At 41.0% G+C, this 23,430-nt stretch overlaps 1 protein-coding gene across 1 annotated transcript in view; it reads right to left on the minus strand.

Annotated features, from left to right (window-relative positions):
* Window positions 1-23,116, minus strand: part of LOC116984416 (mucin-2-like) — a 103,745-nt gene extending 80,629 nt beyond the window's left edge. Inside the window, exons 1-18 of the mRNA XM_033038569.1 lie at window positions 23,038-23,116; window positions 17,788-18,049; window positions 16,816-16,930; window positions 14,608-14,695; window positions 14,419-14,525; window positions 13,337-13,601; window positions 12,075-12,200; window positions 10,738-10,855; window positions 10,458-10,596; window positions 10,257-10,367; window positions 10,071-10,140; window positions 8,914-9,051; window positions 8,642-8,806; window positions 7,114-7,208; window positions 4,692-4,818; window positions 1,816-2,068; window positions 365-417; window positions 181-281 (exon numbers count right to left, since the gene is read on the minus strand). Of these exons, the coding sequence (XP_032894460.1) occupies window positions 181-281; window positions 365-417; window positions 1,816-2,068; window positions 4,692-4,818; window positions 7,114-7,208; window positions 8,642-8,806; window positions 8,914-9,051; window positions 10,071-10,140; window positions 10,257-10,367; window positions 10,458-10,596; window positions 10,738-10,855; window positions 12,075-12,200; window positions 13,337-13,601; window positions 14,419-14,525; window positions 14,608-14,695; window positions 16,816-16,930; window positions 17,788-18,049; window positions 23,038-23,116 (2,412 nt within the window). The remainder of the gene's footprint in view (window positions 1-180; window positions 282-364; window positions 418-1,815; window positions 2,069-4,691; window positions 4,819-7,113; window positions 7,209-8,641; window positions 8,807-8,913; window positions 9,052-10,070; window positions 10,141-10,256; window positions 10,368-10,457; window positions 10,597-10,737; window positions 10,856-12,074; window positions 12,201-13,336; window positions 13,602-14,418; window positions 14,526-14,607; window positions 14,696-16,815; window positions 16,931-17,787; window positions 18,050-23,037) is intronic.
* Between the last annotated feature and the right edge of the window lie 314 nt (window positions 23,117-23,430).

The following is a 23,430-nucleotide window of genomic DNA, read 5'->3' on the forward strand; positions in this document are numbered from 1 at the left end:
CTAAAATCCATGAGATATGATAGCGCCCATGTTTTTAGTGAAGATAAACTGAAAGGACCAAAAGTAGATTCTCTCTCAGCGAGCAGAATACCATCTGCGGGGAGCAAGGAATGATATCCTTGTTGTAACTGAACGCTGAGATATCAGCATCTTTTCACATGGTTGTTTGCTTGTACTTACACACTCCATGTCGAGGGTTTGACAGCTCTTCTGACATTCTGACCCTTTGCTGCCTGGTGAAGTATTCTGGCAGTCAAAGTAAACCATGGGAGACATGCAGACTGAAAAGCAAAACCAATAGTGAACCTAAGAACATGAAGGAAATATTTTTCCTTTGAGATATTATTTTTTCTCAAGATATTACCTTCCGTTTCTGAACCGTCTCCAATACAGTCAAGTTTCCCCATATTGCAGGTGCTGTAATACAAGAGCAAGATATCATCAGTTACAGAATTCAGACATCATATAGTGGGAGAGGCATGGACAAATGGATTGAACAAGTTAAGGGGACGGCCATTTAAAACTGAGGTACGTAGAAGTCTGTTCTCACTGCGGGTGGTCAATCTCTGGAATTCTTCACAGTGCTGGGTGGAAGATGAATCATTTTTTCAAATAAGCACTAAACTCTGCTGTTAGGCACAACATAATCACAAATTTGCCCACCATTTTAAAAACACGTAGTTTGATACATTATTTGGAATATGAAGTTGCAATGTTTCATTCAACTGCCATTAACTGAATTCAACTTCTAAATAAATGGTTGTAAACCACTTTATTTCACACAAAGAACTATTAGAAATATTTGAGATGGATAAATATTTGTTAGACCGAGGAATAGAAGGGTGTGGAGCATTGTCATGGAAGAGCAGTTGAGGCCAGCATAGATCATCCGAATGGTCACAGGGCTGTCCCACTTGGGAAACCTAATTGGCGAGTTTAGAAGAGTTTGAAAAAATGACACGTTGAAGACCTCCTTCAATCTCCTTCGACTATGTTGAAGACCAGCTTTGACCAGCTACGACTAACTTCGGGAAAATTGGACACCGAATAGTGGAGAGTGAAGATGACCTCCTTCAATCTTCTTCGACCTCCCTTCGACTATGATGAAGACTATCTATGTCCACCTTCGACTACCTTCGACTACCTTCGATTACCTATGACTAACATGCCGACCTACTACAACCCGCCACGACTAAACCTACGAGTAAAAAAAGTATCAATTTTTTCCATGGCGACCTTTTTTTTAAAAAACGCCGCGACCTAGCTGAGGCCTCGAGTACGCGGAGACCACTCTCGAGCATGAAGGAGAGTTGCGAAGACCTCCTATGACCTCATGTCGACCATGCTGCGAGTATGAGTCGAGGGCAAACTCACCAGAACTCGCGGATTAGGTCGCCCAAGTGGGACTGGCCTTTAGGGCAGGTGTGAAGGGTCATCATCATCATCAGAACAGGAGGGTACAGAAGTATGAAGCCCCACAGTAACGGGTTCAGGAACAGCTACCTTCCTAGAACAATCAGGTTCTGGAACTGACCTGCACAACGCTAATCCTACCTCAGCAACGGAACATCACACACAACCTCTTGCACTACCACGGACCTGATTTTATAATTGTGTTTGCACAAATGTCTTGCTTTTTCTCTTTTTTTCAATGTGTTGCAGAACTTGTATGTAATTGAAGTAGAATTTGTACATCATTTATGCCAATATGTATTGTGTGAATCGATGTGCGTGATGCTGCTGTTGGGCAAGATTTGCATTGTAGCTGTACCTCACACTACATGTACACGAGACAGTTAGCTCAACTTGACTCACCACATGGCATCGTTCTCATGAATGACCTCTCCGGCGGGCACGACTGTCCCCTTGTGGTAGCATGGGCAGTCGGAGGGCTCCACACATTTCCCTGTGTCATCCATGTAGGTTCCTTCAGCACAACCACATCCATCCACTGGGTCAATGCTGACTTCACAAGTCTTGTCCGGTGCGGCCAGCGATTGGCAGGTGCGTTGGCAGCTGGTCATGTTGTAGCTGTAGACAAGTGTCGTTGGACAGTTGGTGTACTTTGCTGCAATCAAAAAACACAATGTGAGGAATACAAGTAAAACCTTTATTAAACTATTAAAACGATACCTTTTTAAAAGATTGCTTTGGTTATGCTAAGATTTGCTATTTTAGTTTAGCTTGGAGATACTGCCTGGAACCAGGCCCTTCAGCCCGCCGAGTCCATGCCGACCAACGATCCCCGCACACTAACATTATCCTACACACAGGGGACAATTTATCTTTAAAAAAAAAACATCAAAGCCAATTAGCCTACAAACCTGTACGACTTTGGAGTGTGGGAGGAAAACGGAGCTCCCAGAGAAACCTACACAGGTCACGGGGAGAACGTACAAACTCTGTACAGACAGCACCCATAGTCAGGATTGAACCCGGGTCTCTGGCGCTGTGAGGCAGTAACTCTACCGCTGCACCACCGTGCCACCCTTATGAACACAATTGTTCCCAGAAGCTGGTTATATACAAAGGTGATCTACATGAGCAGATACCTGGAATATCCTGTGTTTTACACATTTTGTGGAATAGAAACATTTTCTAAGTCAGACTCCCACCTGGAAATCATCCTTAGCTTTAGTTGAGCAGGTAGCACACTGAAGCAGATCACGTGATCAATCAGGCCTGAACTCTGGCCTTGGGAAGAATTCTGAACAAAGGAAGGGTCTAACTTTTTTATTTTTCATTTTTCTTTCAAGGGTAGGAAGCTAAGGGGTGACCTTAATGAAATATACAAAATTACGAGGAGCATGGATAAAACAAATGCTTACTATCATCTTTTTCCCAGAGTAGAGGATTCTAAAACTAGAGAGCACAGGCTTAAGGAGAGAATGGAGAAATTTAAGAAGGACCTCATGGGCAACATATGCACTCAGAGGAGGGTGGGTGGGGGGTGGGGGTCCATATCTGGAATGAGGTGCCATGAGAAGCTATAGAAGTGGATACAATTAGAATTTTTGACAGATGGATAGGAAGAATTTACATGAATATAAATGTAGGTATGTTACAAAGCCTACCTGAAGCGTCGCTGAAAATCTGTCCCAGCCCGTGTGCGCGATTTTGGTGCCGTTTAGAGGGGGGCGGGTTTAAAATGCGATTTTCCCTAGGCTGTTCAAATCGAGGTTTTTCGGCCTAGTTAATTATTAACGAAAAATCGCTGGAAGATTCCCTCGCTTGAGCTATTATTAGTTTTAAGGGCGTTATTTAATTGTTATAGTAGGTTAAAAATTAACCTCTAAACCCCCGACCGCCGGCAACGGGCCAGATCTCATACAGGGGAAAACGGAAGGTAGGCTGTTTATTTTTACGTTAAAAAGGGCTTCTTAAGATCCCTTTATACAAAGTTTAATATTGCGAGTAGCTAATTTTGGGCGCATTATATCCCGCAGTATTTTTCTGGGCATTTGAGGGTACAAATCTACCGCAATGTGAACGTTCTAAACCAGCGCGTTCACAGGATCCCACTAGAAAGCTGATTTAAATGGACTTTAATTTACAGCAATTAAACACTAAATTCCTTCCATTTGGCCTATAAATTAATGTAAATGAGATTTAAAAATCATGTTTTATTGTGAATTATTTGTGAATATTATTTGGACACTTAGGCTATTTAAAAATGTTAATCATTTATTAAGAAATGGATAGATGTTTAGATCTAGTAATTGAAGTTCGAAATTAGCTACAATTAGGTAACTAACTAATTATATGCTTTAATTTCAGGTCATCCAAGTAAGATTATTTTATATTTGTTTCAGAATGCTTCAATCTATGATAACTGAAAATTTCATTCAGTTCTCTTCATTTTTAAGAAAGTTATGGGCTTTTGACTGTCCACGATCACAGCTTTTTTGTTATGTCCATAGAAAATCAATAGGGAACAAGATGCTCATTTCCGAGTATGAAAATGGCCATAACTTTTAAATACTTGAGATATGAAAGTGAATTAGGTGTCAAATTAAACTTATTTTTTATGCTTTATCAGATGGGATAAATTGCAGACTTAATTTTTAAAATCTCAAAATTTTGTAACATTGCTAATAAATGGGGGAGGATGGGTGACAGTGTAGGTCGGATGGTACAAGGAAACAATGTGTGACTGTAGTTCAGGTGAACAATGAGTGATGATGTAGGTTAGGTGGTCTGCATTTGGAGTTGGTTGATTTTGGAGTGGTGCGAGTTTGGGCATCAGATTAAGATGACACTTTCACTGAAGTGACTCTGTGAAACTAGGATTTGGATGACAGATGTTTTGTTGACCAGGACTGTTGTAATAATCAAGTGCAGCAGCAACGAGATGTAGATGAGAGTTACAGCATTCAGTAAGGGGTGGGGGCTGAGCACATTTGGTGAAGGTTGTGACGGTGCAGGGACTTTCCAAAAGGCCAGTTAGGCTCAGAGGATGCTGGTGAGAGCGATCATGCTGGTGATTGGCAAACAATGTTAGTAGCTGGACGAGGAAATACTGGCATTAAGGCACAAGACACCATTGCCCATTGTGGATACCTCTGTGCATGTGAAGTGAAAGGGCTTCATTATGTGGGAAAGGACAAACGCTTCACCCATTACTGCTGCAAATCTGATGCACATTTGGTAAAGATTGTTGCACTGGAAGTAGGTCAATGTACGAAACTTACAGCACACATCAGCTCTCCAGTTGGAAATGACAATGCCCTTGGCTGCACACGCCTGAACATATGCAGAGAGGGTAGCACACATGCAGTCCTCAGTCTTCTCACAGTTGCAGGTGTCATATTTGCAATGCTGCAGGACACACAAAAAGTTATCAAACACACATTTAGGCGAATGTTTTAAAATATTGAACCAAGATATCATACTCCAAATGTATCACTCAGTAGATAGTAACAGGGTGCCCTGGGTTTTATCCTGACCTCTGTCTGTGTGGAGTTTGTACATTCTCCCTGTCACCATGTTGGTTTTCCTCTGATTTCACCCCACATTCCCACAACAGGCTGATTAATTTGCCACTGTAAGCTCCCTCGGTATAATTGAGTGTGGAGGGGGGGGGGGGGGGGGTCCATGCAGACTAAGATATTTATCTTGACCAGCCCCATTTGGCTGTGTTAGGCCCATTTCCCTCTCAACCTTCCCTATCATGTACCTGTCCAAATGTTTTTTTTAACACTGTAATTCACCTCTACCATTTTGTATAGTAGCTCATTCTGTATATCAAACGCCCGCTATGTGAAAACTTGCCCCTCCAGTCACCTTTAAATCTTTCCCCTCTCACCTTAAACCTCTGGGTTTAGACTCCCCAAGCTTTGTAAAAGGACTGTGACTATCTATCCTATCTTGCCCCATATAAATCTCTTAGAGGCTGCCTCTCAGCCTCCTTGGTCCCGGAAAACCACTCAGCCTCTCCATTCTTCCTTACGCCTTAAGCCCTCTAGATAAGGCAACATTCCTGTAAATATTTTCTGCACCCTCTTTAACTTAAGCATATCTTGCCCATAGGCAGGAGACCAGAACTGCACACAACCCTTGAAGTGCTGCCTGATCAATAGTTTGTACAATGGTAACATGACGTCCAAACTCACTGTAATCACTGCCTAGGCTCATTAAAGCAAGCATACTACATGCCTTTTTCACCACTCTGCCTACCTGAGTTGCTATATTCAAAGAACAATATACTTGTGCCCAAAGGTCTTGGAGTTCCACACATTCCCAGGATCTCACCATTTACAGCGTATGTCCGGGACTGGTTCAACTTCCCAAAATGAATCATTTTCATTTGTCTTGAGTTAAATTCCATCTGTCCATTTCCTTACTAACTTTCCTTGATGATATAGATCTTGTTGTAATCTTAGACAACTTTCTTCACCGTCTCCTGCACCACAAGTCGGTGTCATTTGCAACTTACTCAGTATTTCTCCTAATTCTCATCCAAATCATACGTATGACAAATACCAGTGAACCCAACACTGATCCCTGCAGCACACAACTGGCCCCAGGCCACCAATCTGATAAACAACCCTCCACTACTACCCTCAGCCAAATTTGTATCCATTGGCTATCACCGCCTGCATCCCCTTTGATCTGAAGAAGGGTTTCAGCCCGAAACGTTGCCTATTCCAGTCTGAAGAAGGGTTTTGGCCCGAAACGTTGCCTATTTCGAGTCTGAAGAAGGGTTTCGGCCCGAAAAAGTTGCCTATTTCCTTCGCTCCATAGATGCTGCTGCACCCGCTGAGTTTCTCCAGCATTTTTGTGTACCTCCCCTTTGATCTAACCTTCCAAACCAGCCTACCATGTGGGACTTTGTCAACGGCCTTGCTAACATTTATAGAGAAAACATCCACCGTCCTCATCGATCCTCTTGGTCACCTCCTTAAAAAACTCCCAACAAATGATAATGAACTAATGTAGGTGGGGGACATGTGTTGATGGACGAGCTCTTCTCTGAGAGTCAGCCTGAGCTCAATGGGCTTCTATCTTTTGTGAAGATATGAGAGTTAATATGAATATAGAATGGAATATGACAATCAAAACCCTGTGCGATAATGAATTGAGTTGTGAGGACATTAAGGTGGCATTGAACTGAGTATAATATCAAGGTGTCCTGGTAAGAACACAGTAAATGGATAACAAAGATGTATATACTATATACAAATACTACTGTATGTACCCTGCATGAAAGACGATGGTTGTGATCATTGAAAGTACGTTTTTTCAGACCCAAGGACATCAAGTAAGTTTATCAAGCAGTATTCTCACCCTATTCAGTTTCCATTCCTTACTTCATCAATGACCAGAAATGGAAATATTTACAGAATTTCCTTTGCAACTTTGCAGCAAATGAAGCTGTCCAGGACTGCAAGCATGGACAATATTCTGACTTTGGCAGATATAAGAGGCCAATAGTAAATACTAATCTTTGTCGTGAAGCCCATGTCAGCAAATAAAATCTAACATTTCTGCAGGCTTTAATTATTTGCCTGATCTTATACAACGATACAATCTTAAGATTTTCACATCAAAGTTTCTCCTCATGCAGCTAATGTGACAATCTTTCTTAAATGAAGTTACAGAATCTTTTTGTACCTGATTGTAGATTTCAGGATTAATCTGTGAATGGCACTGTGCAAACACAGAGTCTTCAGCCAGCAGTAGACCGCACCAATGCTTAGCATATTTCGCTATTAAAACAAGAAGAAATTAGATATTTATGCTGTCGAAGCCACTTCATAACTGATAATTTTGCGACAGAAACAACAACACAAGCTGTTCATTAAGCTTTTTGAGACACATACAGTATGCCTTACGGCAGGAGATAGACAAGCCAAGAGACAAGAGACATTTATTGTCACATGTACAGTGAAATTTGTGGTCACCATACAGCCATACGAATAAAAGAAAGAACACGGAACACGATAGTCTTTAACGCAAACATCCCCACACAGCGGTATCAAAGTTTCCCACTGCGAGGGAAGGCACCAGAGTTCAGTCCTCTTCCTCTGTTGGCCCAGATACAAAAGCTTGAAAGCACATACAGCCAGATTCGGGAATAGTTTCTTCCCCTCTCATGTGCTAAAGATGTATTCTTGATGTTGATGGTGGAGCACTTGTTGATGGCACTATTGCTAAATGAGAAAGGGAGCTGATATGATTCTGGTCAGAGGTGGCCATTGACTGTCATTTGGCAATTAATTGGTCAGGCATAAGCATAGGCCAGGTCTTGCTACATACAGGACTACTGCAACACCTGAGGAGCTCGGATTGGAACTGAGCACCTGGATGATGTCCTGGCTTGAAATGATTAACAACCACAGCCACCTTCCTCTGTGGTAAGATGACTCGACTTTTTCTCGTGCCACAATGATTTCAATTTTACTGCAGCTCTTGATACGCTTTGATTAGAGGCTGCTCAGAGATTAAGAAAAGCCCATCTCACTTTGCCTCTGGAGTAGAATATCCAATATTTTGGATCAGGGCTATACTGAGGCTTGAAACCAAGTAAATGTTGATGACTCGAGAGATTTAAGGTGATTTTGAATGTATAATCCAGAAAGTTTACTTGTTGATATAGGAAGAAATGAAAAGACAAATGTTATGCCTTTGTTATAAAGGGGATCTAACACAAAGATAAGAAAGTCTTTCTATGGTTTACACAGATCTTATGAGGAAAGATCGAATAAGATTGATCTATTATTGTTGAATAAAGCTAATGTTGATATCAATGAATTACATGACATTTAGAGGGGGTTTCATAAGTAAAGGCTGAGAGGCAAGTGAAACAAGAAGCATTGAATATGAAGAAAGAACGTTTTAGTTATGTTGTACTGTATTTCCCTGATGCTCTTTCCTAGTTCTGGCCAGGCATGCTTGCTGGAAATTCAGCAGATACATATTGCGAGCTGTGATATCTTGCCACATTCCTCATAGTCCTCCACAAGGTTTATTAATGATGGTCTCCAGGGATGAAAACCACTTTTGTTGTAGAATATTGAATAAACTCATATGTGTTGTATTATGCGATTAGTTGAATTTCCCCTGCTTATTTAAAACAATATTAATTGGCTCTGATTGAATCTTTTTAGTTCAATACCGAAAGGAAATGTTGTCAGCTTACCATTTTCAACACTTAAGGAGCATGGATTTTCTTGATAATCTTTTCTGTCTGGGCAGCTGGCATGGGTCTTCCAAGTGTTTGCAAAAGTGGCTGATGTTCCTTCCACAATACCAGATGCTATCATAAACTCATCGTTCAGTATGTCGTTGAAGTTTCCACAAAGACCTAAATAAGTGCAGAGAAACAGTACTTAATAATCACTCAATGTACTGAAGCAACGGTAGCAAAAACAATGACTCGTTAGTGAAGGTACCAAGAAGATTGTAACTGACCACACATCCGATTCTTGAAGTATGGATCCAGAGTTACATAGAGCTGCATTAGGGGCACTAACTGAATCTGGAGCTGCAGTCCAAAGGATGTTTGCAGAATAACATGGAAATTTGAGGGCTTGAACACAGTGATATTGGCTGTGAAAATAAAAAATAAAATTGTATACCTAAATAAGTGACAGCAAGATGGTAAAAAGATGCTCCCAGAATTAAATTCCCCAAAACACCATTGAATCATTTTAACATCAAAAGTAAAAATTATTACTGAATAATAATGATGAAGTTTAATTGTTTAATTTACATCTCCTGCATAGATTTAACATTATTTTCTGTGGTGCACATATTAGATACATACATTTCAAACCTTTTCATTATTTAGAGTTAAGGTCAAACTGTTAACACTGATGGTGAGAGGCAAAGAGTCCTAGTGACAAACAGACCCTTTGCTCACCGCATCCACATCAACCAGTGGGCACCCATCTGTATCAATCTCACTCACCTCCCTGCATGGGCGGAAATCCCGGGGGGGGGGGGGGGGTGGTGAAGAGCATCCCACTCCAATTCCCTTTAAGTCTCTTTCCCTTTACCCTAACTCTGTACCCTCAAGTCCTCAAGTTTTATCTACTCCTGATATGGGTGAAGCTTTCCTACCATCTACCCTCTCTATATCCATTATAACTTTATACTGTATACCTGTCACATCCCCTCTTAATCACTCCAGGGAAAACAGACCCAGTTTGAGGAAGGGTCTCGACCCGAAACGTCACCCACTCCTTCTCTCCAGAGATGCTGCCTTTCCCGCTGCGTTACTCCAGATTTTTATGTCTATCCCAGTTTTACCAATCTCTCACTGTAACTGGAACGCTCCATTTCAGGCAACGTCCTGGTAAATCCCCTTTGCATCCTCTCCAGTGCTATCACATCATATCATATCATATGGTGACCAGACTTGCACGCTTTAGAATGTGGGAGGAAACTGGAGCACCCAGAGAAAAACCACGGAGGTCACAGGGAGAACGTACAAACTCTGTACAGACAGTACCCGTGGTTAGGATTGAATGCGGGTTTCTGCCGCTGTAAGGCAGCAAATCTACCACTGTGCTGCCTCGATGCACCATTGTGCCGCCCCCAGATCTTAACTCTAGATCATAACTTACCAGTGGTAACAGGCAATTGAGTTATGATTGAATTGACAGAAACTCTGCCGGTAGGGTTAATGGAGATGATCTGTGGGGGAAAAAAACAGTATAAATGCACACAGAATATAGGAATGTTACAAATAATTGTTCTTCTTTTGTCTCAAGTTCACTAATTTGAAAGAAAGCTTGCCCACAACCACTTACAGTTTGAGTTCCACGTGCAGTCACTACCACTGACTTTAAACAAGTCTCAGTTTCTGTTATGCCACATGGCTGCAGCTCTCCCAGGACTGTGAACATGGAATTTCTGCAGTCCTAAAGCAAAACATGAGAAGAAACAGTATTGGTAGATTGAACTTACTAAGTCCAGTTCTTTACCGTTTACTGAGCCACTAAAGTTTTTACCTTCGCAAGAACATAGTGGCACTTTCCATGGAATGTGTAATGGCTTTCATCAAATGTATTAATGTGAGCACCTCCCTCGATGGAACAGATCCCAGGGCAGATCCGATCAGTACAAGACCACTGGCCTCCATTGCAAATGCTATCAGGTTGAAAAAAACATTGTTAGAAACATTATTTTCTTTAAATAAGATTTCGATATAATAAGTGGCAAATGGTAGCATAATTAAAAAGTCACCACTCAACTAAATTTTAGTCAAAGATCAAATTAAAGATTTATTACCATTTACTGCATTTGGTGGAATAAGACTCTCCAGTTGCATAAGCCTGTCCATTGTAGGTACAAGGACACCTTTCTTCTGGGATGCATCCACTGTTAGAAATATCATCGAAAACAGTGTCTAAAGTAAAAAATATATTGTTAGACTTGCAGGCATTATTAAGATGTAGACTTAATGATATGGTTCAGTTATTCATAATGAATTGTAACAAGACTGTCATTAGAATTTGTTAATGTCAGCTTTATAATACAGTATTACCAGAAAGACTGCTCTCAGGTAAATATTTCATAGGATTCTATATCATTGTTAATTCTTCTCTCGATGTTGAATAATATAAGTGCTTCTTTAAGAGAAGCATCATACAGGTTGAACATCGATTTTCCAGCAACTGATGGCCTACCCACCCCTCATTTCACCCCTGCCATCGGGAAGAAGGTACAGGAGCCTGAAAACTGTAACGTCCAGGTTCAGGAACAGCTTCTTCCCTTCAGCCATTAGGCTATTAAGCACTACAACCTCAAATATGCTTTGATCTACATAGACTATTTTTGTTATTTTTGCACTATTATTGTTTTTTTTTTAATGTTTAATGTTTACTGAACGTTTTTTTCCTTTTTTCTTTATTTATTATAGGTTTACTAGGTTTACATATTCTGTTGTGCTGCTGCAAGTAAGAATTTCATTGTTCTATCTGGGACATATGACAATAAATCACTCTTGATTCTTGACTGTAATCCAGAGAAAATTGCAAGAGCTCAGTTGAAATTCCCCGAACGGCCACAGATGGCGCTGCCAGTTGCGAGCGCTCTTTCCCATCATGTCCCTCCATCGTGAAGTGATCAACTAAGCTCTCAATCTTCTCTCCTAACTGTTTTGCAAAGACAATACAGTAAACCTTCAACTTTATAAAAATATCCTAAAACGCTTCACAGGCGCGATATGAAAATATTTCCGTGTTGCTTAGGTTTGGCACAATAATCAACTCACCCTACATCAGTAGCCAAGATAAAAGAGGTACATTTTAAAATACAATGGAAAATAATTGCAGATGGTGCAAATTAAAAACATAAAATGCTGGCGATAGACAACGATCAATCAAGAGTAATAGAAACACTAAGTTATTGGATTCGATCAATTAACTTTGAATTGAACCTTAACCACGTTTTTATGTCTATGCTCAAATAACCACATTTTTATGTCTATGCTCAAATACTCTATGACTACTTCAGAAAAGGAAACCATAATCATACAAAGTTATTCACTGATCTAATTATATTTCATTATCTGATCTGATATTATTACGTGATCTGATTCTATTTTCTATTATATGGTGTCTTACAGGGAGGGCAGAAGCAGCCATCAATACAGTGATCATCGCACATCTGGCTCCTTGAAGGATTTGAACACGTGTCTGCACATGGAGTACCACATTCATCATGGGTCATATTAAGCTGGCATGACTTTTCTGAAAAAGAGAAGAAATTCACCCTTTAGAGTCTTCATCATTAGTTTAGTTTGCATGGAAATAGACCCTTCGGCCCACTGAGTCTGCGCCAACTATCCTATACATACTAGGGCCATTTTGCTATTTTACCAAGCCAATTCACCCACAACCTGAAAATAGACACAAAAAGCTGGAGTAACTCAGCGGGACAGGCAGCAACTCTGGAGAGAAGGAATGGGGGACGTTTCGCTTCGAGACCCTTCTTCAGACTGGTTAGGGATAAGGGAAACGAGGGATATAGATGGTGATGCGGGGAGATAAAGAACAAATAATGAAAGATGTGATAAAGGAAACGGGCCATTATAAGCTGTTTGTAGGATGAAAATGAGAAGCTAGTGCGACTTGGATGGGGGATGGATAAAGAGGGAGGGAATGCCGGGTCTACCTGAAGTGAGAGAAATCAATATTCATACCACAGGGATGTAAGCTGCCCAAGCAAAATATGAGATGCTGTTCTGCCAATTTTTGCTTAGCCTCATTCTGACAATGGAGGAGGTGCAAGTGATCCTCTGCCTAACCTGACAGGGACTATCAGGGTCCATGGACAGAGTCAAGGTAAGAGGTATAGTGACAGGTGTTGCATCTTCTGTGGGAGCAGGGGAAGGTACCTGGGGAGGGGGTGGATTGGGTGGGAGGGGATGAGTTAACCAGGGAGTTGCGGAGGAAACGGTCTCTGCGGAAGGCGGAAAGGGGTGGAGATGGGAAAATGTGGCTAGTGGTGGGATCCCGTTGGAGGTGGCGGAAATTTCGGAGGATTATGTGTTGTAGGCGACGGCTAATGGGGAGGAAGGTAAGAACTAGGTGGACTCTGTCTCTGTTGCGACTAGGGGGAGGGCAACCTGAACCTACTACCTACATCCTGAACGTCTTTGGAATGTGGGAGGAAACATGAGCACCCGAAGAATACCCACACGGTCACAGGGAGAATGTACAAATTCCGTTCAGAGAGCACCTGTAGTCAGGATTAAACCTGGGTCTCTGGCGCTGTAAGGCAGCAACTCCAGCACTGCTCCACTGTGCTGCCCTACATTAGCATACATAAGAATGTACCTGAAACAAGATTAAATGAGACGGAGATAGTTTTGAAAGGTACTTGCCACATAAACCATCCCGTCTCCAATTGGTTGGCTTCCCTCCAACATGAGCACACTGCCTAGAAAATTCTGATAAGGTGTTGCAGAGGCACGTTGATGATTGCTTCAAATCATTGCACTGACATAAGTCCAGCATGCAACTTTTGATGAAAGGTGAGATGTCCAGTGTGTTATAGCAGCTGGTAAATTCAGGCCCTTTGAGTACATTTTCACACACAGATTCCTGTAAATGAAAGTTATTTAGTGAAGGGTAGGAATGAACATCGACCTGTGGAAGGTTCACTTATTGATGGTCCTGGTGACTAGTTGGTAACTGTGTAGAACATCAGTGCACATGCTACTGGTATTTCCAATAAATGCTTGTAGCTTTCTCCAGCTCTCTGTTAGTTATCTCCTCTCTACTCCCATTCTGTACAAGGGTCCCGACCCGCAATGCCATCTAAGTTACTATTTACACCCACCTGCCCGACACTTCCAATCAACCCCTCATCTGAATGCACTTGTCCCACCACTTCCCCTCATCTCTCTCCACCAGCTATCTTCTCTCTACTCCGTCAGTTTGAAGAAGGGACCTGAACCAAAACATTGTTTGAGATTAGAAATAAAAGTCACTCTCAGAGACTTTGTGTGAAAAAAAAGTAATTGAATGAACACCATTTTTAAAAAACTCATAGTTCTTGACGTGTTTGCAGATGATTTGGCTTCACATTTCGGCAGTGATTTCAGATTCAGATTCAGATTCAGATTCAAACTTTATTGTCATTGCGCAGTGTACAAGTACAGAGACAACGAAATGCAGATAGCATCTCACCCAGATGTGCAAACACAGAATAATGGAACAGTAAAATATATATATATGTATATACAGTAGCAGTAATGCAATTTTCGGGGGGGGGGGGGGGGGGGGTGGGGGTGGGGGGAGATCAGTCACTGGGGGAAGGAGTGTCTGGGGTGGGGGGGGATTACTGGCAATCACCAAGGTGCAGAGTTAAGTAGGGTAACAACCGCAGGGAAGAAGCTGTTCCTGAACCTGCTGCTCCGGGAACGGAGAGAACAATTTAGATAATGAAGAAGCATTCACTTACAAATTCTGAGCAATTTTTCACACCATCAGAGAGCACGTCTTTGCAGTGTTCTGTGGGTCCATTCAATTTCTGCAAATTCCCAAACTGGATGGGAGTCATGTGGAAGCCTGCAGTCAGTGAAGGGCAATGAGTGAATACTGGGCATTAAATAGCAAATCAATTACAGCTCATACTTCCCATCGTACATACCATTTGAAAGAAAATCGTTCTCAAGGATGCCATTGAAGTCACCACACAATCCGCAAGTTGTGTTGACAAACTGTTGACCCAGTTGAAGCTAACACAAGAAAAGAGAACATCAGACAAAATATAATGTGAGCTACATTTCAAACACATTTTTGGTAATATAGCTGTTTGCTTTCACTTATTGATGTTGTGATTACTAAAAGCAACATTTTTTTATTTATTCACTTTCAAGATCATTGACGAATTATTGTGAAAATGTAAAGTCTGCATGTAACCATTAAAAAGCAGAATAGAAAAAGGATGTAAATGCTGTGAGTCAGCAAAACATTTTGGGTTCTCTCCGAGTATTTCCCAGTATGTACTGTTAAGGCCTTGAACCGTCTTGCTCAGATTTTCTTCGAGTGCTGTCCCGATCTGAGCCATAATTAAGCTTCACGTGAAAGCCAGATTCATGGTACAGGTCAAACACACAATTTTCTCCAACAAAGTAAACACATCCTTAAAATCAATGATGGTGACGAGAAAACATATATTTGTGGAAAAATGCTTCTTGAACAAAATCAGATAAGTTGTCTGTAGATTCCATGAAGCTTTGATTCATTTTATGATGTAGCATTTGCTGGTAAGGTCAGGATGTATTACCCTTCCCTAGTTGGTCTTGAGAAGGTTGCAGTTACATGGATAGACTAGGTTATGGGCTGAATGCCTGCAGACGCTCAGATAGAGATCTTAGCATGGAGGAGTCTGGACAAAGGGCTTATTTCTGTGCTGTATAATTATGATTCATTGGCAGAAATCCACCTTCTGGTGAAGATGTCTGGGAGGTATCCAGTGATAGTGAAGAAAGAAGATGTTTTTAAATCAAGGAGGGTATGGAGCCTGAATGTATCCAGCCCGCGTACTTCTTGCAGGTGAGTGATGTAGGTTGGGCAGGTTCTGCTGAGTAGCCGCAGTGTATTTCAGAGATGAGTGGCAAGCCCGATGCCCCAGTAATGGATGGAATGAATAATTAGAGTGGTAGACAGGTTGCCAAAACATTAAACATGGGCTTCCTTGGAGCTGCACTCATTCCGGGCCTTGTAGCTAATGCAAAGAATGTTGTCACCGCAGTTTCTGATTCAGTTTAGTGTTTGGTCAAGGGTGACCACCTGACCACATTTACCATTACCTTTTCCACCCCAAGCCTTGATAGTGGGGGACTCAGCAGTGGTAGTGTGATTTCCTGCTCAGCCTCCTTCTCCAGAGAATACTGCCCCTGCCTATCCTGCCTTTCCTTACAACACAAACCCGGCAAACATCCTTTGGAATCTTCTCTGCATTCTTTCAACTTCATCACAATATTACTCAGCATTTAACAGTCCACATGGTGTCAGAGATATTGCACCTAGACATGGACTGCATTGTTTTGTCAGAGTTGAGAATGCAATTTAAATTATCAACAGAAATCTCCACTTATGACCTTGTGCGGGCAGGGAAATCATTGAAGGCAGCGATAGGTCTAAAACCCTGAAGAAATACTACCTCAAATCATCATGCTTAGATTATTGACTTGCAAAAACCATTTCAATTCAAGATCAGAAGTTTGTATAAATTGAGAACTTGTGTGTAGTATCCATGTATTTGCCATCTTGTTCCTTTTCAGTTGATAATGTTTGTACATTTTTGTGTGCGTGCTGTTGAGGAAGCCTTGGAGAATTGTAGCAGATCCTATAGCAAGGCTGCAGCAACCATATGCTGGTGATGCAGGACTGTACATTTAAAGCTTAGCTTGGATACCAATCTCTCCGATTCTTCTCTCCTGGATCTTGAGTGGTGCTGAAGCAGCAACTTATCCAGGCTAGTGGAAAACCTCACCTCATGACCTGAAAATGGTGAAGGACCTTTGGGGGACTCTGGATATCCAGTCCCTGACCTGAACCCTATTGCCATGTTATTTACATGGGCAATAGTGACCCTCAGGATATTGGATGTGAATGGAGTGGCATGACATGTAACGGTAATCATAATAGACACCCTTTGTTAGGAAAATCATTCCACACAACAAACTGATGATGAAGATTTAACAAAAGAGGGACGAGGAAATGCAATGTCCTTCATTTAATTTTGGCAAGGATCTTGAAGCAAAGAAAATACTCATAAAATGTGAGGGTAAACATACGTCCTATTATAAAGCCATATTTGTTGAATTGACTGATATTGAGATTGTCATACCTCAAGGGCATCATCTCCATTCCACGTCAATGTCAAGCCAATCTTTGCTGTAATGCGGGTGTAATCGCTGACATTCTCTATCATGATTCCAGAATGGGCAAAAGGTAGTGTCACCCTGCAATAAAAGGAATTCATTCAGTTTCCAGCACGGTTTCAACATTTTTTATGATTATGATTTGCCAAACACTTTGCTGTGTGCTACTTTATCAATAACATTTGTATCTGTTTTATAACATTGCAATCTGGACTATGCACAATACATAAAGTGCAGCCTAAACAAGGTGCAGAATAAGTTTACCATAACACAGTCATTGAATTACACTGATCGGAAACATACCCTCCAGCCCGCTGAGTCCATGTTAGTTATCAAAAAGTATTTAGCGGTAAAGATAGATTGGACAGCAGGAAACCTTTCTACATGTTAGAGTAGATAAAAATAGAAAACATATATTTAGGGGTAAGAGATAAGAGATTTGGAGAGAATTTGAGGGGGATCTTCTTCTTCCAGGGAGTAGTGAGTACCTGAGCACTAACAGCATTGATAAAGAGTCCAGATGAGCACGTGAAAGGCTTAGGCTTAGAAGAGTATGGACCCAGTACTGGGTGATAAGATTAATACTGAAGGGTGCCCACTGGTTGGCATGGATGAGTTGGGCCGAATGGCCTGTTTCCATGCTGCACGAATCTAAGAGTAACAAATCAATATGCAAGCGTTTTGAGAAATATCTTGATGGATAATCCAGAAATGTTGTGAAAAATTGTTTGCAAATGAGGGCAAGGAAAGTGAGAAAAACAATTCAACTAGATGACCGTTGATGTGGTGAGAAGACATTATGGTAATCTGAATGGATTGTGTGTGTGCTACAATGTTCTATTAGTCTATGTATTTCACCACACACTGCAGTGCAGGTTTAAATAGTTAAATCGTAAAGGAAAAAATCCAAATGATACTTGATAATCAAAAATACTTACACATTATCATCGACGAAAATGGCTGAATTAATTACTTCTACAACTGATCCATCAATTTTCATGACAATGTGACTGATCCTTGGATGACCATCAGTGCTGGTTCGCCTTATCTGGATGTTGAAGTCCTCGTACGAACTCAAGCACTGCGATGCGAAGACATAATTGCAGGTTCCAGGAAAATGATAAACATCTCCATCAAAGGTTTTGAAGTGGTAATTGCCCCAGGTACTGCAAACACGGTAATTGTGGTTTGGATTGTAACCTATGAATTGAGAATAGTGTACCATTACTTGGACGTGTGGTGAGTTGCACATGGTTTAAAAAATATATCACTATGGTATACAGGATACTAAAAAAAATATCTGTGTATCTGCACACATAAGATCACGTCCCTTTAAACTTTGTACTCGGATGAATTATTAATATTTAGAACACATTTGTTTATCCATTTTTTTTTCAGAAAATAAACTTCATCACGGGAATCTGGTAAAGAAATTAAAAGACACCTTTTTGATGAGATGTTTATAATCATGTTTATCGAGTAAACAAAGCACAATTATTCATATAAGGGCAGCACTGGCTAATCTGTTAGAACAAGTTTCATAAGTAGATATTTTCCCTTAAATTCCTAAATATCTATCTAGTGTTAGTTCCAAACACTAGATAGGAATAGGAATAGGAATATTTATTGTCACATGTGATTAGGCACAGTGAGATTCTTTGCTTGCATACATAATGTATACAAATAGCAACCACCTACGGCACTGACAAAGTTACAAAGCACCCCAGCTTCCCGTTTTGTTCTCCCTCCCCCCCCTCCAACAGTTCCCCCCCACACCGGGTCCTCATTGTTCTTTGTCCGCCCCGCCCCCCCCCCCCCCCCCCACTGTTAAGGCCTCCCCCCTCCTCTCTCACGGTGCTCCCACCACGCAGGGTCCTCCATTGTTCTTCCCCCTATATCTGCTCCTAAGTGTAATGCATTACCATCTCTAGAGAACTTGCACTACATTGTCTCACCTCTTGCACAATGAGAAGTCAGAATTCCCTTTCCTGACTAGATGGTTACTCAACATGATCATTCTTCTCTCCAAAAATATAAATTAATTCAGGTAGAGATTACCATTCCTGTTCTTGGAAAGGTACTGTAAGCATTGGGCACATTCAATGACAATTGGAAAGAAAAAAAATGCTGCAACATTTTTCTGATATAATATTTATTATATCCCTTTGGAGTTTTTGTTTTCAATCATTAATCTCCCAAATGATTTGCCTTTGAACCTCATAAGCTCCATATGTCATACTAAACATTTTCCCCACCCTAGTTCTCACGATGTTAAAGCTAAGATTTATCACACAAGTTCCACGCTCACATCTGGAAACTGCAATCTGTGATTTGCTTTAATTGTCTCTTCTAAAATCTGTTGATTTTAACAAGAATGTGATTTTGTCTTGTCACAACTTGTTCATTAACCCCGATTTTCTATTTTGAAGCATTTTAGCATCCTAACTCTGGATCTGTGCCAGCAAATGAAGTCTTACACTGGAAAACATTTTCTCTTAATTATTTTGTGTAGTTACTTGTAAAAATTGGAGTCCATGATATTCTGGGAAGCAGCACCACGCTCTTGTTCACCGATGTCGATTCAGCTTTATCCAAAAACACAAGAATTATTATATTTTTAATATAAACTAATTAGAGCAAAGTACAAAAATTAAAACTTCTGCAAGTTATATAACAGTAATTAGTTAGAAGTACAACATCAAAACATCGCAGAAATATAGAAAATGGCAAAGAAAGCGCCATTCGTGTTGATTCTAACCAAAAATGAACCATTTGAGACTAATCCCAACTTTCCTTCTATTGATCTGCATTTCCTTTAGCTGAAAAAGTAATTACGTATCTCTCTCCTAATCTGTCCAACTATTGGGTGACAAAATATTGGTGTTGGTTTATTCTTGTGTGCTATCTGATTGAATCATACTATTCATCAAGTACAATCAAGTCATACGTAACTACAACAGGTAGTGCATAGATTTATCTACTTGTGGCTCGGTTGAAGATGTCGGAAAAGCTTGAGTCCTTTTTTTTTCTCCAATGCTAGAATGCACCCATATTGAACATCTGAATGTTTGAAGTTTCCTCCTGCTGTTATTTCATCTAATCTGTAGTTTGATGCTTCCTGCCCCCATGAGTTCCTCCATCACTTGATATTTTGTTCAAGATTCTAGCATCAGCAGACACTTGTGTCTCTATTTGACCTAATCTGTTGGCTCGAAGTCATTTAGCTCTGTCCATCGTACACTGTTTTCTGTTATTTAGCGTCTGGTCAGAACTTCACGAGTTTTATACATAATTCTTTAATATACTGCTCCTGCTAAGCTATACGTTCCTTACAGAACCATGGTGGATCTCCTGGCCTGATGGGCATGTATAATGAAAGGGTAGGGTCATGTTGAATCCACTACTTCCAACATTTTACAAAACTCCCCTGACCAGAAACACATTGGAGCTGTCATAAAATGCACTTAAGGGCCTGTCCCACTTGACACGACCACGCGTCACTGCCTACGCCACCACGCCTCACCACGCGCCATGCGCGCATAATGCACACCATGCGCGCATCACGTACGTGTCACAACGAGCGCGCCGTGCGTCGTGATGCGTAAATGATGTTGCGTAAATGACGCGCAAATGACGCCCAAGTGGGACAGGCCCTTTACTCTGAGAGAAGAGCCAAAGGCTGGTTAATCTGACTCAAAGAACAAGGAACAGTACAGCAGAAGAACAGGCCCTTCGGCCCATGATATTGGTGCTGAATATGATGGCAAGACCATCACTTTTGCAACACCTCACACTTGCTCGGATTAAACCCCATCTGCCATTTTTCTGCTCATTTCTGCAGCTGATCTATATCCCACTGTATACTTTGACAAGCTTCCTCACAATCCGCCACCCATATAATCATGGTGTCATCTGTAACCAAGCCGTCTACGTTCACATCCAATATCACAAGTAGCAGCAGTCCCGCCACAGATCCGCTGCTGAACTCCACTGATCACGGACCTCCAGCCTGAATATTGTCGTTCCACCACAAACCTATGTCTTTGGTCAGTAAGACAGTTCCGAATCCATCTGACCAAGTCACGAATAATCACATGCATCTTAATCTTATGGATTAACCTCCCATTGGGGACTATCAAATGATTCACTAAAATCCATGGAGGCAACATCCACTGCCCTCCACTCATTGATATTCTTGATCACCCTCAGAAAACTCGATCAAGTTAGTATGACATGACCTGCCGTGTACAAAGCCATGCTGACTGTCGCTAATTAACCCAATCTCTTCCAAATGAGAGTGAATCCCTTTCCAAAGAATCCTCTCCAATAGTTTCCCCACCACTGAGGCTCACTGGCCTATAATTCCCTGGATTCTCTCCCCTTCTTAATAAAGGAACAACATGAGCCACTCTCCCGCCATACGGGATCTTGCCAATAGCTAGAGAAGACTCCAAGATCCTTGTGAATGTTCCCATCATCTCCTCTCTTGACTCTCTCAATAACCTGAGATAAATCCCATCAGGTCCCGGGGATTTATCCACATTAAAGCTCTTCAAGAGCCGTAACACCTCCTCCTCAATCAGGAGACGGAACTCTCTCCATTTGCCTGGGTAGCTCAATTAACTCTCAAAAGCAGGCAGGACAAGACAGCTCACCCTGTTCACCACCACAAGCACTTACTCTCTCCACTGCCAAAACACTGTGACTACATTGAAAATCACCCACAAGATGCTCGGCAGCAATTTGCCAGGGTTATCTCAACTTTATTGATTCATTGTTTAATTTTTCCAATTTTGAGGAAAGCGCATTTATATATTTGATGTGTGTTCCAGCATTTTCTAACTTTATGATGCTAATATATCAGCAACAAAGCCAACAATAGACAATAGACAATAGACAATAGGTGCAGGAGTAGGCCATACGGCCCTTCGTGCCAGCACCGCCATTCACTGTGATCATGGCTAATCATCCCCAATCAGTGCCCCGTTCCTGCCTTCTCACCATATCCCCTGACTCCGCTATCTTTAAGAGCTCCATCTAATTCTCTCTTGAAAGCATCCAGTGAATTGGCCTCCACTGCCTTCTGAGGCAGAGAATTCCACAGATTCACAACTCTCTGGGTGAAAAAGTGTTTCCTCATCTCTGTTCTAAATGGCCTACCCCTCATTCTTAAACTGTGGCCACTGGTTCTGGACCACCCCAACATCAGGAACATGTTTCCTGCCTCTAGCGTGTGCCTCTAACAACTGGCACATTGGAATAGTCATTAGTTTATGGGAAAATGTTGAAAACAATGTTGTTAATTTATGAGAAAAGATTGAAAAGACCTGTAGCTGCACAGAGTGGTGGAGGAAGCTTACAACTTCCCTTGGCCAAGCCAGGGCAATAGGCCTCAAGTAAGCCAGGGCAATGGGCCTCAATGGCCAGCTGTACTTATAGCAACTTGAAAACGACTTTGAAAACGATCCTAAAACCTGGTGACTCGTGTCTATCGTCTCAACGTACTGTTTCTATACACTTTGCATTAATCTAAGATGGTGCTTGTGTATGGTAATACTTTGCTGAACTGTATGCAAAAAAAATAATTTAAGTGTTACCTCAGCATACGTGATATTAAAGAATCATTGAATTGCATTGAATGTTATTTTTAATTAGCATTTTTAAATATAAAAATAAAAATATAAATATAAAATATAAATATAAAAATTCTGAAGAATTTTGAGAAAATAGAACAAAAATCATCAAATAATTTCAAATTAAAAATCAAGTTAATATTCAAGAATAATCAAGTATTTTTTTTCTAGAATGATCAACAGACCAATTATTTAAAAGAACATTGGCTTCATGTACATTGAAAATACTTTCACTGCAATGGATTGGTACATAATGTTCTGCATGTGTTTCTGTCTCTCAGTTAACTGAACCTTACGATAAGAGACACGCACCAAATTGTTCAGGGCAATAGACTAGCCTGAAGAAGGGAAATAGACTAGTCTGACCCTGATGTCTATTTCTCTCCACAGATGCTGCCTGACTTGTTCTATTCCTTGAGCAATTTCTTTTTTGTGTAAGATCCCAGCATCTGCAGTCTCTGTGCCTCCTTGTAACTACTTGTAAAAACATGGACTGCATTGACAAATTGGATTTTAAAATTATAAAAAAAAAAGTTATGAAAAGAACATGCTTACATTCCGAGCTGCTTAAACCAGACGAGGATGAAATAATCAGTATGAGGATCCATACTGATGGAGTCCTACTGGTTCCCATCTTGGTTAGAACTCAGTCTGAGCTGCCGAGCCCCCGTAGGTGGCTGTTCACCTGTGGCTCAGTCTTTTATACAGGAGAATTCGGCACGTGTCCAGATTGTAAGTGACTGTTGGGAGGAGTTCACCAAGATAGAATTTGTTTTACCCTCAAGTGTCAACATCAAAACACTCATGAGATCTGATTTAAGGAGTATGTGTGTGTGGCAAAGACTGTTTGCTAAACAGGTGTAGAAAAATTGTCGTTTATTTATTCAAGAAGAAAGTAAAAGATAAAATAAATAACAATCAGAAAGTAACTGACAGGTTGACAAATTA

The sequence above is a fragment of the Amblyraja radiata genome, chromosome 20, assembly GCF_010909765.2.
Source record: "Amblyraja radiata isolate CabotCenter1 chromosome 20, sAmbRad1.1.pri, whole genome shotgun sequence".
Lineage (NCBI taxonomy): Eukaryota > Metazoa > Chordata > Chondrichthyes > Rajiformes > Rajidae > Amblyraja > Amblyraja radiata.